Genomic DNA, 12,313 nt, shown 5'->3' with positions numbered 1-12,313 from the left:
GGTTGAAATTTCAGCTTCAACTCGAACATGCATTCTTTAAACATTTGTAGTTTCTACTTAAATTATTCAATTAAAAAAAGTAAGTAGTGTTTTAGAAAGGTTTTTTTGTGTACTTTTAAAATATTTTATTTATATAATTGTTGTCGCCGTAAGAAACAACTAATATTATTATTTTTGGTGAGTTGGTTACTCAACTGAGAGCCAACTCTACTTTATTTATTTAACAAGTAAAAGTACAAAAACTTGGAGATAATCAATCCTTCCAATTCTTCACTGAGCCTTATTGGAAGACAAACGTGCTATCACTTTGAGTAGCGACTGATTAATCTGACCACACCTGCTTATGCTTTAGTTTTAAAGGACTGTGAACTCGTCCCCACTCTTTACAATACACACTCATACTTCATACTGTCGACACCTCCCCCCTTTAAATTGTCGATGATTTTTAAATTAACTTTTATTTAAAAATTCGATGCAGGTTTCCTTCTAGGAGGTTTCGAATATAATTCAAAATTTAATCCTTGCAGATTTTTCTCAATAGCTACATGCTGAGTTGGACCTGTATTATTAAAACTACAATTTGTGTAACAATTCCCAATACAATATCTTATCAAATTTAAAATACACTGTATAATTCCCGTTTTAAACAATATATAGAAGATTATAATTACAATACTTGCATATCCTATATACTCTAAATACGTCAAAGACTTTTCTGTCCAACTCTTAAATCTTTCATGTGTTTTTATTTTATCTAACATCGTTTCAGTATCTTCCATACTAGTTTTCGCTTCTTTTATTCTATCTAAATTAAGAAATCTTGGTAATTTTGGTAATTTATCGTTAATTAATTTTAAGTCATCTTTCTCAAAATCTAATTCTATTGTGATTGTGTCCTCGACATATTTAGTTATATTTCTTATCGATATATTAAGATCTAGTTTTATTTCATTTGTATATAGCTTACATCTATTCCCTGTTATTAGAAAAGTACCCAATTTTTTACCATTATAATTATTATTTTCGCACACTATATCTATAACTGTCTCTTTTACAAATACACATATATAACCTATTTCTGTTTTCATAAACGTTTCATCGCTGAGTAGTAATGGAGATTTTAGACAATTCTTATTAGACATTTTTATTAAATCCGCGTCACAATTTTCTGTTTGATACGTTAAATAATTCGGTTGATTTCTCTTACAAATTTTATAGTCTTCTATAGTACTACATTTTTCTAAATCTGTCTTGTCAATCGGTACGTATTCAGTTGGTAAATTTCTTACTATTGTCATTTCTTCTTCATCTAAAATCGGAATTTTAATTATGTATACTAAGTGATGATTTTTAATAATTGTAGTGATATCACTAATGTCTATAATATGTTGATAGTTTCTCTTATCGCTTTCGATGTGATATTTAGTTCTAAATTCCTTTTCAAATCCATCAATAGTTTCATGCAACATTTTAGGCGTTAGAATTTGAGGATTTATAATACCATGTTTCCCTAGATTAATTGAACTTATTGCTAAATCTATGTCATCGTTCATTTCTTCTATTAAAGTTTCGACTATCAATAATTTTTGATGTATAAACAAGCTCTTTTTGTTATTATTTATTTCTGCTTTCATTTGGTTGAACATATCGTAGTCTGCTACAAGTTTATTTTCTAAGAACTTATAATCTTGAGATGACGAATCTAAGATCATTTTTATTACTTTAGTATTGTTTTTTATTGCTTCATTTGAAACCTTATTATCATTATATAATTGATCAAATTCTTTATTAATTATATTTAAATCTGAATCGCTTAATGTCCCAAATAATATTTTTGATGCGTCTCCTATTATATTTAAAAGTCCTCTTTTAACTCTTTGTTTACCCATTATGTTATATAATAGTGATTCTTTTTCCCTTAAACGACTAAATCTAGAAGCGATAGTTTTAATTTCGTAATTTTCTTGACATTTAGTTATGCATAGATGACTAACCTGTGTTAATATTTTTTGAATAACAACTATTCTATCTTCAGTTCTCGTAACATTTATCATAATCATCAATTTCCATTCCTCTGAATATAAGTACGCTTTTCCTATTTCTTCCTTATATATATTGCCTTTTAATTCCGTTATATTATAATCAGTTTCTGCTACAACCAGCACGAGGTTCATTATCAAAATCTTCATCAGAATTGCCATTGTTGTTGTCATCCAAATCGTCTTCTTCACTATCTAAAACAAAATATTTCTTAATATCTTCTCTATGTACCTTTCTATTATTTTCTATCGTGTATGTATTCCCAATTTTATGCAAAACTACATGTGGTCCTAACCACAAGGGGTCTCCCTTTTTTCTCATATGATTTCTTATGAATATTTATTCCCCAACTGCAATTGTCTTTTTATCAGTCAGAATTTGTTTTCTTTGAGATTCATTGATATTTCTTCTTGCAACATGTAATTTGTTTTCATGTTCTAATTGTTTTAATTCGTTTTTCTTTACGAGGTTCGTTATTTTGTTTGCTGTTTCAAATGCTTCTCTTGCTTTTCTGCCATTCTGTAGTTCAAACGGAGAAAATCCTGTAATTCTGTTTATTGTCATATTGTATGTTAACATTGCTTTGGGTAACTCTTTATACCATTCATCTTTTTGCGCATAAATACTTAAATATTCGTTAATCTTCTTGTGTGATCTTTCATTCTTTCCATTACTTTGTGGGTGATAAACTGAAGTTTTTACATGTTTTATTTTTAATTCGGTCATTAAATCTGAGAATTCGTTATTAATAAATTCTTTTCCATTATCAGTAAGTATTTCTAAGGGTTTTCCGTTCGTTTTTAAATATCCTTTCCACATAGCCTCTATGACTAAAGTTGCTGATTTGTCCTTCAATGATTCCAAATGCACATATCTAGTCAAAAAATCTTGAATCACCAAAATGTATTTATTTCCGCTCGTAGTTTCATTTAATGGTCCCACTAGATCTATTGATATTTTATCATTTGGTCCTTCTGGTATATCTGATTCTTCATAATATTCCTGCTTTCTTTCATTTTGTTTAAATCGTTGACATAGATCACATGTTTTGATAAAGTCTTCAACATCTTTTGTAATGTTGGGCCAGTTTGTCATATTTCTTATCTTCTGCACTGTAATATCCTTAGAATAGTGTCCTCCTAATATTCCTTCATGTGCTTCTGCTATAATTTTTCTTCTATTTGTTTCAATGTGTTTCTTTATTAAATATATTTCCTTATCACCGCCTTTCCACATTTTAAAAAGAATTCTTGATATTTTGCTTTCATCTATATCTTCGTAAATAATTCTTATTCTTTCTTCTCTAGTTTCTTTTTCTAAGAATTCTGTTAATTGGTCATTTGTCACCTGAGGACTAATTTTTATTTTGTTATCTTCTTCTGTTTCTTCGTTCGTTATCCAAATTTCTTTTATCTTTGTCGGTCCAAATTCTTGTCTTATGATTAACTGTCCGGTTTGTTCTATTTTATTTCTTTTCAATCGTATTTTATTCGCGTCATCATTTTCTATTTGAGGTATATCTCTTATCCATTGTACTTCTGTTTCCTCGTTAAAATCTCTTACTACTTTGTATATAGCTCTTTCTTTTGGTATTGTTTTCCTTCCATAAACTAATATTTTCCAAATATAATTTGTGTCTCTTATAGGTTTAAGTATACTTCTCAAATTACTTATCGGTTCCAAAAGAGAATAATTTTCATATCCTTGTCGTTTTTCTTTAGTACCTGTAATCAATTTTATAGTCTTTATTACTTTAAATTCATCTTTAATTATTGATTGATCACTTTCTTCCGTCTGTGAATCTATTTCCATATTTTCGTTTTTATTTTCGTCATCAACTATTGAATTGTCGACTTCTGTTTGCGTATCTATTTCCATGTTATCATTTTCTTCGTTTACACCTGTAGTACGCGCGTTCTGCTGTTCTAACGTGTCATATGTACCATCTGTTGTCATCTGAACCCTTGGAATTCGCGATAAGGCGTCAGCATTTGTGTTAGCAACTCCTTTCTTATAAATAATTTCATAATCATATTCTTCCAATTTTAGTCTCCATCTCATTAATCTGCTTGTCGGATCTTTTACATTAAATAACCAAACTAAGGGTTTGTGATCTGTTACAATTTTAAATCTTCGTCCAAAAAGATGGTGTCTAAAATGTTTAACTGCCCATAAAATTGCTAATAATTCTTTTTCAGTCGTCGTGTAATTTATTTCAGCTTTATTTAATGTTCTTGAAGCAAATGCTATTGGTTTATCTTCTCCGATTTGTCCTTGTGATAAAATTGCTCCTAATCCTTCATTTGATGCATCAGTTGTTAAAACGAAAACTTGATTCCAATCTGGAAATTGTAGAATCGGTGCTGATATTAATTTATCTCTTAATTCGGAAAATGCGTTTTCTTCTTTCTGTGTCCACTCAAATGTAATTTCCTTTCGTAGTAGTTTAGTTAATGGATTTGCTATTTTAGAGAAGTTTTTAATAAATTTCCTGTAATAACCAATAAGCCCTAAAAATTGCTTAATCTGTTTTTGAGTTTTTGGTCTTGGATAATTCTTCACTTTTTCAATTCTATCTGGATTTGGCTTTATACCTTCTTTTGTAATAACATGACCTAAATATTCCAATTCTGGTCGCAAATATTCGCATTTATCAGGCTGTAATTTGAGTCCAACTTGTCGTAGTCTTATAAACAAATTCTTCAAATTTTTATTATGTTCTTCCAAAGTTCTTCCGTAAACAATAATATCGTCAATATAAGCAAAACATCCATTACCTATTAGTCCTTTTAATCCATTATTTATCATTCTTTGAAATGTTGGAGGGGCATTTTTTAAACCAAAAGGCATTCTATTATATTCATAATGACCTTCGTTTGTGCTAAAAGCTGTTTTTTCTTTGTCCTTGGGATTCATTCCTATTTGATGAAATCCGGAAGCAAGATCAAAGCAAGAAAAGAATTTAGAATTTTCTAATTGTTGAATAATCTCATCAATACATGGCAAAGGATATTTATCTAAAATAGTTTTTTCATTTAGTTTCCGATAATCTATAACAATTCGCCATTTTACTTTGCCTGAAGCGTCTTTTTTCTTTGGAACTATCCACAACAGTGAATTGAAAGGAGACATGCTTTCTCGAAGAATATTTTTCTTTAACATTTCGTTAATTTGTTCGTAAACTTCTTCCTGTAACATAGGTGGATATCTATATTGTTTTGTATTTACAGGTTGATCGTCTGTCGTTCTAATTGTATGCTCTGTTAATTTAGTTAAAGGTAAAGGGTCGTTTCCTAATGGAAAAATGTCGTGAAATTCTGTTATAATTCTTAGTAAATCTTCTTTTCCTTCTTTTATGTGGTCTAGTCGTGTTTTCGATAGTAATTCTTTAATTCTTTCACTACTGTTGAATTGATAAATTTTTTCGTCACTCAATTTATTTATAGAATCTATCCATAAGTCTTCATAAGCATCATACATACTTTCAATTTTTGCTGTATTTAGTGGTAAAATCGGTTTTCCTTCATAATTGTATTTTGTAACTGCTGAATATCCTCCTTCAAAATTAATGAAACAGATTTTATCTCTCTTATCTGCACTAGATTGCGGATGAAGTATTTTAGGCCCTAAATTTAAAATACCTTTTTCCAAGTCAATTTTAAATTTTTGATCGTAAAGTAAATTCATTCCAATTAAACCGTTTTCTCTAAATGCATTTTCATCTTTTGTAACTTGAAAAACTGATTCTTTACCGTAAAGTTTTAAACAAATAGAATATTCGAACATTATGGGATTGTTTCCGATTGTTAAAACATTATGAGGCGCGTATTTTTTAAAGTTTTTCCCTTCTAACATACTTTCTTTTATAATTGATATATTTGATCCTGTATCAACTACAAATTTTCCTGATGCTAACTTATCAAATTTTAAAGCCACAATAGGTGTGTCGTGTCTTCTTCGTTCTCTTGGTATCGGTGGAAAGTCGTGCTTAGCGGGTTCTCCGATAAAGAAAATTCTTCGCTTAGCTGCACTCGGTCTGGTGGTTTGGTGTTGATTGGTCGTGACTGAAAATTTTGAGTTTTTTCTTGACGTGGTGGTAAACCTTTTAATTTTCCTCTACAAACATCCTCTGTATGTCCTAAATTTTTACAATGGTTGAATTTTTCTAAATTTCTCGGTTTGCTAAATCTTGGTGTTGGTACTGGGTTTTCATTTCTTGGGTTTCTGGTAAAATTGTCAATTCTTCTTTTATCTTTCAAATTCACGTTAATTTCTGAGGCAATATTAAAACATTCATTCAGCGTTTTCGGTTTCTGAGGACGGATTCTAATTTCAAATTCTTCACGTATATTTCTTAAGATGTCTTACGAAAGTTTCTTGAGGTGTTATATTCATACTATCTATAGACTGCCTGATTTTATCCTGACACTGCATAAATCTTGAGGTGAATGACTCTAAACCTTCATTTTTGCCCATTATACATGAATCGCGAGCCCTTTGAAGTGATTCTAAACTATCTTTTTCTCCAAATAAAATTCTTAATCTCTCAAAAAAATCGGCAAAGGTTTTAACTGCATCTGCTCTAATTGTATTTGCTGCTCTTCCTACTAATTTTTGTGCAATTATTGCATGCAGTAATGTTAATCTTTCATTTCTTTTCGTTTTTCTTTTAGATAATCTTATTAGATGAATGAAATTTTCTAAACCGCTTCCGTTAAATTCTGGTACTAATTTTATGCTTTTCCCAAAATCATATTCTGTAACTTCTTCTAATTCTTCGTGATCGCTATTTAATTCGTTTTCATTTAAGGGTAAACCTTCCTCTCTTCTAACTGGTTGTTCCATCGCTACTAATCTCGTTTCGAATCTCTCCATTTTTGCAAGAATATTTTGCAAATGGTCATTTGAAGCACTTGATGTTTCTGGCATGATGTTTAGAATATTGTCTAATTTTAGTCTGTCAGTCAGTGATATTGAAAGGGATGAACTGTCTGTGTCTATTGTTTCGTTTTCCCTACTTTCTCTATATGAATTTAAATCCAGTTTAATTTTATAAATTTCCTATATCGTTTCGTACAATTTTTATTTTATATCCGTTCGCGTTTTCTAATTTCAAATTTCATTTCTTGCAATCCTGCTACAAGGAGTACACAAGAATATGAAATTCGTTTTTTTTTAGTTTATTGTCGATGGCAATACTCATAAAATCACGGAGTATACCAACGCTTTAAAACAAACTTAGCCACACCCTATGAAGGTCGCCGTTCAACGTACGTAAAGTGGACTTATACTCTTGTTCTAAAGATTCGTAATTTTCTTTTATATACCTTACTGTTGGTCTGGATCGTAGTTCTGGATAATCTCGAACTCTGCTTCGTAGATTTGGATAACTCTCTGGATACCTCTGTAGATCTGGATAACTCTGGATACCTCTCTGTAGATCTGGATAACTCTCTGGATATCACTCTGTAGATCTGGATAACTCTCTGGATACCTCTCTGTAGATCTGGATAACTCTGGATATCACTCTGTAGATCTCTGCTTTTTCTTTACTTTCTCGTTCACTTTAGATAATCACTTTGTTTATCTGGAACTAACTCTGGGTTCTGGATACTCAAAATCTGGATGAACTTCCAAATTTTATTGAATATCCTAGCGCTGCCACCAATTATGTTGTCGCCGTAAGAAACAACTAATATTATTATTTTTGGTGAGTTGGTTACTCAACTGAGAGCCAACTCTACTTTATTTATTTAACAAGTAAAAGTACAAAAACTTGGAGATAATCAATCCTTCAAGTTCTTCACTGAGCCTTATTGGAAGACAAACGTGCTATCACTTTGAGTAGCGACTAATTAATCTGACCACACCTGCTTATGCTTTAGTTTTAAAGGACTGTGAACTCGTCCCCACTCTTTACAATACACACTCATACTTCATACTGTCGACATAATAAAAAAAAATTTTTTAAAATAAATAGTTTTTTGCAATTTTGTGCAAGTTCGGTAGTTTTTATTTTCTTTTTAATAATCTCAAATGAAAGCTTAGGAATTCCCCTGAAAGAAGATATAAGTCTGAAAATGAGCTGAAACAATTTGCCAAAGATATAGTGTAATAAGTAAAATTTGTCCGTCCGCTCGCGCACTCCAGCGCGATGAACAGTGGGATTTTTTTTCAACTTACTATTGAAAATTGTCTAGAAACTACAAATTTTATCGGATGTTGATGTTCTTGATTTAAAATTACTAAGAGATCCATCAAAGTCGATTTTTGAATTTTGAATTGTTTATTTTTTTCTTGTTACTCAAAAATTTGACAAATTACAATATTTTTAGAAAAAATCATGTTAGTTTTTTTATTTTTCCATTACACATGATCGAAATCAATTTAAATTAGTCTAGTATGACCACCGGACAATTAATAAACCATAATACAATTTATTTAAATTGTTGCAAACAATGTTAATTAACAAATAGATTACTTCGGACCTTCTTCATAAAAAAAATTGGTTTTTTTGCAGACAAGTTAAAATTTATGTCTAATTTAGTAAAAAACTATTTTACAGTTAAAAATTATCATTAATATTAACAATTATATAAACAATAATCAACTTTCTTTTGTATTTGTAAACATTTTCGTCATTTTTTAAACTTTAAATATTTATATCATATGTACATTCTTTCAAAAACATAAAAAATTTATTAGCTTAAACAATTACATTTGTTATAAACAAACTTTTCATTTTTAAACAAATAAGTAGCTTTTTTCATCAAACAAAATTTTTTCCTTTTTTTTATATTTACTATCATAAAAAAGAACTCCTTAATGAAATGGGAATACTATAAATTATTCATTTAATTTTAACGAACATTATAAGTTAAGAAATATTTGGGCAATTCCACGTGAGATTTCAGTCGACCTCTTAAAATCGGCCAAAAATATTTTTTTTCTATTCTGTATTGAAAAAAAACAGATACGTATTTTTTTATTATTTTTTTGGAGGCCAAATTTTTGAGTTATGAATTTTCAAAATTTTCGCTTTTTAAATGTAGGTATATTTTTAATGTCAGATAACTAAAAAAATATTGCTTCTTTTTATTTTTTGACAAGAGAAAAAAGTTTTGTTTTTCTCTCTACTTTTGAATAATCATAACAACAAATTTTTTTTTTCATTTTTTATTAAAAAAATAAAAAAATTTTATAAACAAATTAATTTTTTTTAACTTTGGGTATGATAAATTTTTAATTTTCTTTTTTTAAAACATACCTGGAAATGATAAGAAGGTTTTGCAAAAAGTTTCAGAGTGGGCCTGACAAGTTTGATGGATCCAAAAAAATAATTAAGCTGTCCATGCAGGTCGCACGCTCGTGGCACAATGGGATTTTTTTACAATTTATTATTAAAAATTGTCTAGAGCCTACAAATTTTATCGGATTTTGATTATTATTGAATTTTTAGGCTCTAAACAATTTTTAATAATAAATTGTAAAAAAATCAAATTGTGCCACGTGCGTGCGACCTGCACGGAGAGCTTAATTATTTTTTTGGACCCATCAAACTTGTCAGGCCCACTCTGAAACTTTTTGCAAAACCTTCTTATCATTTCCAGGTATGTTTTAAAAAAAGAAAATTAAAAATTTATCATACCCAAAGTTAAAAAAAATTAATTTGTTTATAAAATTTTTTTATTTTTTTAATAAAAAATGAAAAAAAAATTTGTTGTTATGATTATTCAAAAGTAGAGAGAAAAACAAAACTTTTTTTCTCTTGTCAAAAAATGAAAAGAAGCAATATTTTTTGAGTTATCTGACATTAAAAATATACCTACATTTAAAAAGCGAAAATTTTGAAAATTCATAACTCAAAAATTTGGCCTCCAAAAAAATAATAAAAAAATACGTATCTGTTTTTTTTCAATACAGAATAGAAAAAAAATATTTTTGGCCGATTTTAAGAGGTCGACTGAAATCTCACGTGGAATTGCCCATTTATATTTTTAATGAAGTAAACCATTATTCAGTTAAAACAGTTTACATTTAAATGCATATAAATAAATATATTTTTCTGTGAAAAAATAACAAAGTTAAATATTTCTTAACTTATAATGTTCGTTAGAATTAAATGAATAATTTATAGTATTCCCATTTCATTAAGGAGTTCTTTTTTATGATAGTAAATATAAAAAAGGAAAAAATTTTGTTTGATGAAAAAAGCTAATTATTTGTTAAAAAATGAAAAATTTGTTTATAACAAATGTAATTGTTTAAGCAAATAAATTTTTTAAGTTTTTGAAAGAATGTACATATGATATAAATATTTAAAGGTTGAAAAATGACGAAAATGTTTACAAATACAAAAGGAAGTTGATTATTGTTTATATAATTGTTAATATTAATGATAATTTTTAACTGTAAAATAGTTTTTTACTAAATTAGACATAAATTTTAACTTGTCTGCAAAAAAACCAATTTTTTTTATGAATAAGGTCCGAAGTAATCTATTTGTTAATTAACATTGTTTGCAACAATTTAAATAAATTGTATTATGCTTTATTAATTGTCCGGTGGTCATACTAGAGTAATTTAAATTGATTTCGATCATGTGTAATGGAAAAATAAAAAAACTAACATGATTTTTTCTAAAAATATTGTAATTTGTCAAATTTTTGAGTAACAAGAAAAAAATAAACAATTAAAAATTCAAAAATCGACTTTGATGGATCTCTTAGTAATTTTAAATCAAGATCATCAACATCCGATAAAATTTGTAGTTTCTAGACAATTTTCAATAGTAAGTTGAAAAAAAATCCCACTGTTCATCGCGCTGGAGTGCGCGAGCGGACGGACAAATTTTACTTATTACACTATATCTTTGGCAAATTGTTTCGGCCCATTTTCAGACTTATATCTTCTTTTAGGGGAATTCCCAAGCTTTCATTTGAGATTATTTAAAAGAAAATAAAAACTACCGAACTTGCACAAAATTGCAAAAAACTATTTATTTTAAAAAATTTTTGCAAAAAAATTTTTTTTTATTATATAAATAAAATATTTTAAAAGTACACAAAAAAACCTTTCTAAAACACTACTTACATTTTTTAATTGAATAATTAAAGTAGAAACTACAAATGTTTAAAGAATGCATGTTCGAGTTGAATCTGAAATTTCAACCCCCCACCCTTTTGATTGGGGTGGGGGGTTGGACCTGTAAATTGGTGTAGTAACTTGTACCTACTAGGGTAACATATTTCCAAAGTATAAAGAAAATCCAAGAACTTTTTTTTATTTTTGGGGCAGTTCAGGAATAATGCCTCTTTTATGACCCACTTTAATCATCCGCCATTTTAAAAATTTTTCAAAATTAAATTTTTGGCAAAGTGCTATCTTATAGTGCAGCTAAAAATGAAGGCAAATGTGACCTGGAGAATTTTTTGCATGAAAATTAAAAAAGTTATGAATTTTTTTTTAAAAAGTGCATTTTTCCTATGTATTTTTAATGGGAAATTTCGATGGATCTCTGGCACGTGTTAATATTAATCAATCGGCTTCAAATTTTGGGAAATTTTTTTTTATTTTATTGGAACTAAACTGTCCGTCTGTCTGTGTGTCTGTCTGTCTGTCTGTCTGTCTGTCTGTCTGTCTGTCTGTCTGTCTGTCTGTCTGTCTGTCTGTATGTATGTATGTCCGTCTGTAGACCAAAATGTTGTTGACACAATAACTTTTAAAAATCTTATCTGATCGTTTTTAAATTTAACACACTTAAAGTTGGTGTAAAAATGAAGGTTAAGTTCGTTAACGAGCCATTTTCGTTGAAAACTACAAAAACTACGGTAGTTTCAAAATTCTGAAAACTCAATTTTTTCAAATTTTAGAATTGTTAGCTTTATATTATTTTAGATTAGGAAAATACAAACAACTTTTCTCTACAACATTTTTTTTAAAAAACTCAATTTTCGAAGTTATAGTCTCTTAAATGGTCAAAAAAACTAAAAAAAATCTTAAAATAACACTGAAAATCGAATTTTTTGAAAGGAATAAAAGTCAGTTAACTGATTTTGACATATTCTCACCCTATAATACTCGAAAAACATATTTGTACACAAAAAAGTCGTAATTTTCGGAAAAACCACTCTCTATTTATATTTTTTGTGCGCTTTTTTGAAAAAAATTCAATATTCCGACTCCATTATCTCCGACATTATTGCATATGCGATTTTGCTACCAGAGACTTTTTTTCTCGGTTTTGCATCATCTACAACTTTGCTGTTGACAA

At 28.6% G+C, this 12,313-nt stretch overlaps 1 protein-coding gene across 1 annotated transcript; it reads right to left on the bottom strand.

The window, feature by feature from the left end:
* Positions 1–2,379: 2,379 nt before the first annotated feature.
* LOC122503453 lies at positions 2,380–5,826 on the bottom strand. The gene has a single exon (XM_043614008.1). It carries the CDS (start codon positions 5,824–5,826, stop codon positions 2,380–2,382), a length of 3,447 nt encoding a protein of 1,148 aa, XP_043469943.1.
* Between the last annotated feature and the right edge of the window lie 6,487 nt (positions 5,827–12,313).

Source organism: Leptopilina heterotoma, unplaced genomic scaffold, assembly GCF_015476425.1.
Source record: "Leptopilina heterotoma isolate Lh14 unplaced genomic scaffold, ASM1547642v1 Lhet_1092, whole genome shotgun sequence".
NCBI lineage: Eukaryota > Metazoa > Arthropoda > Insecta > Hymenoptera > Figitidae > Leptopilina > Leptopilina heterotoma.
This window is presented reverse-complemented; position numbering and strand designations above follow the sequence as displayed.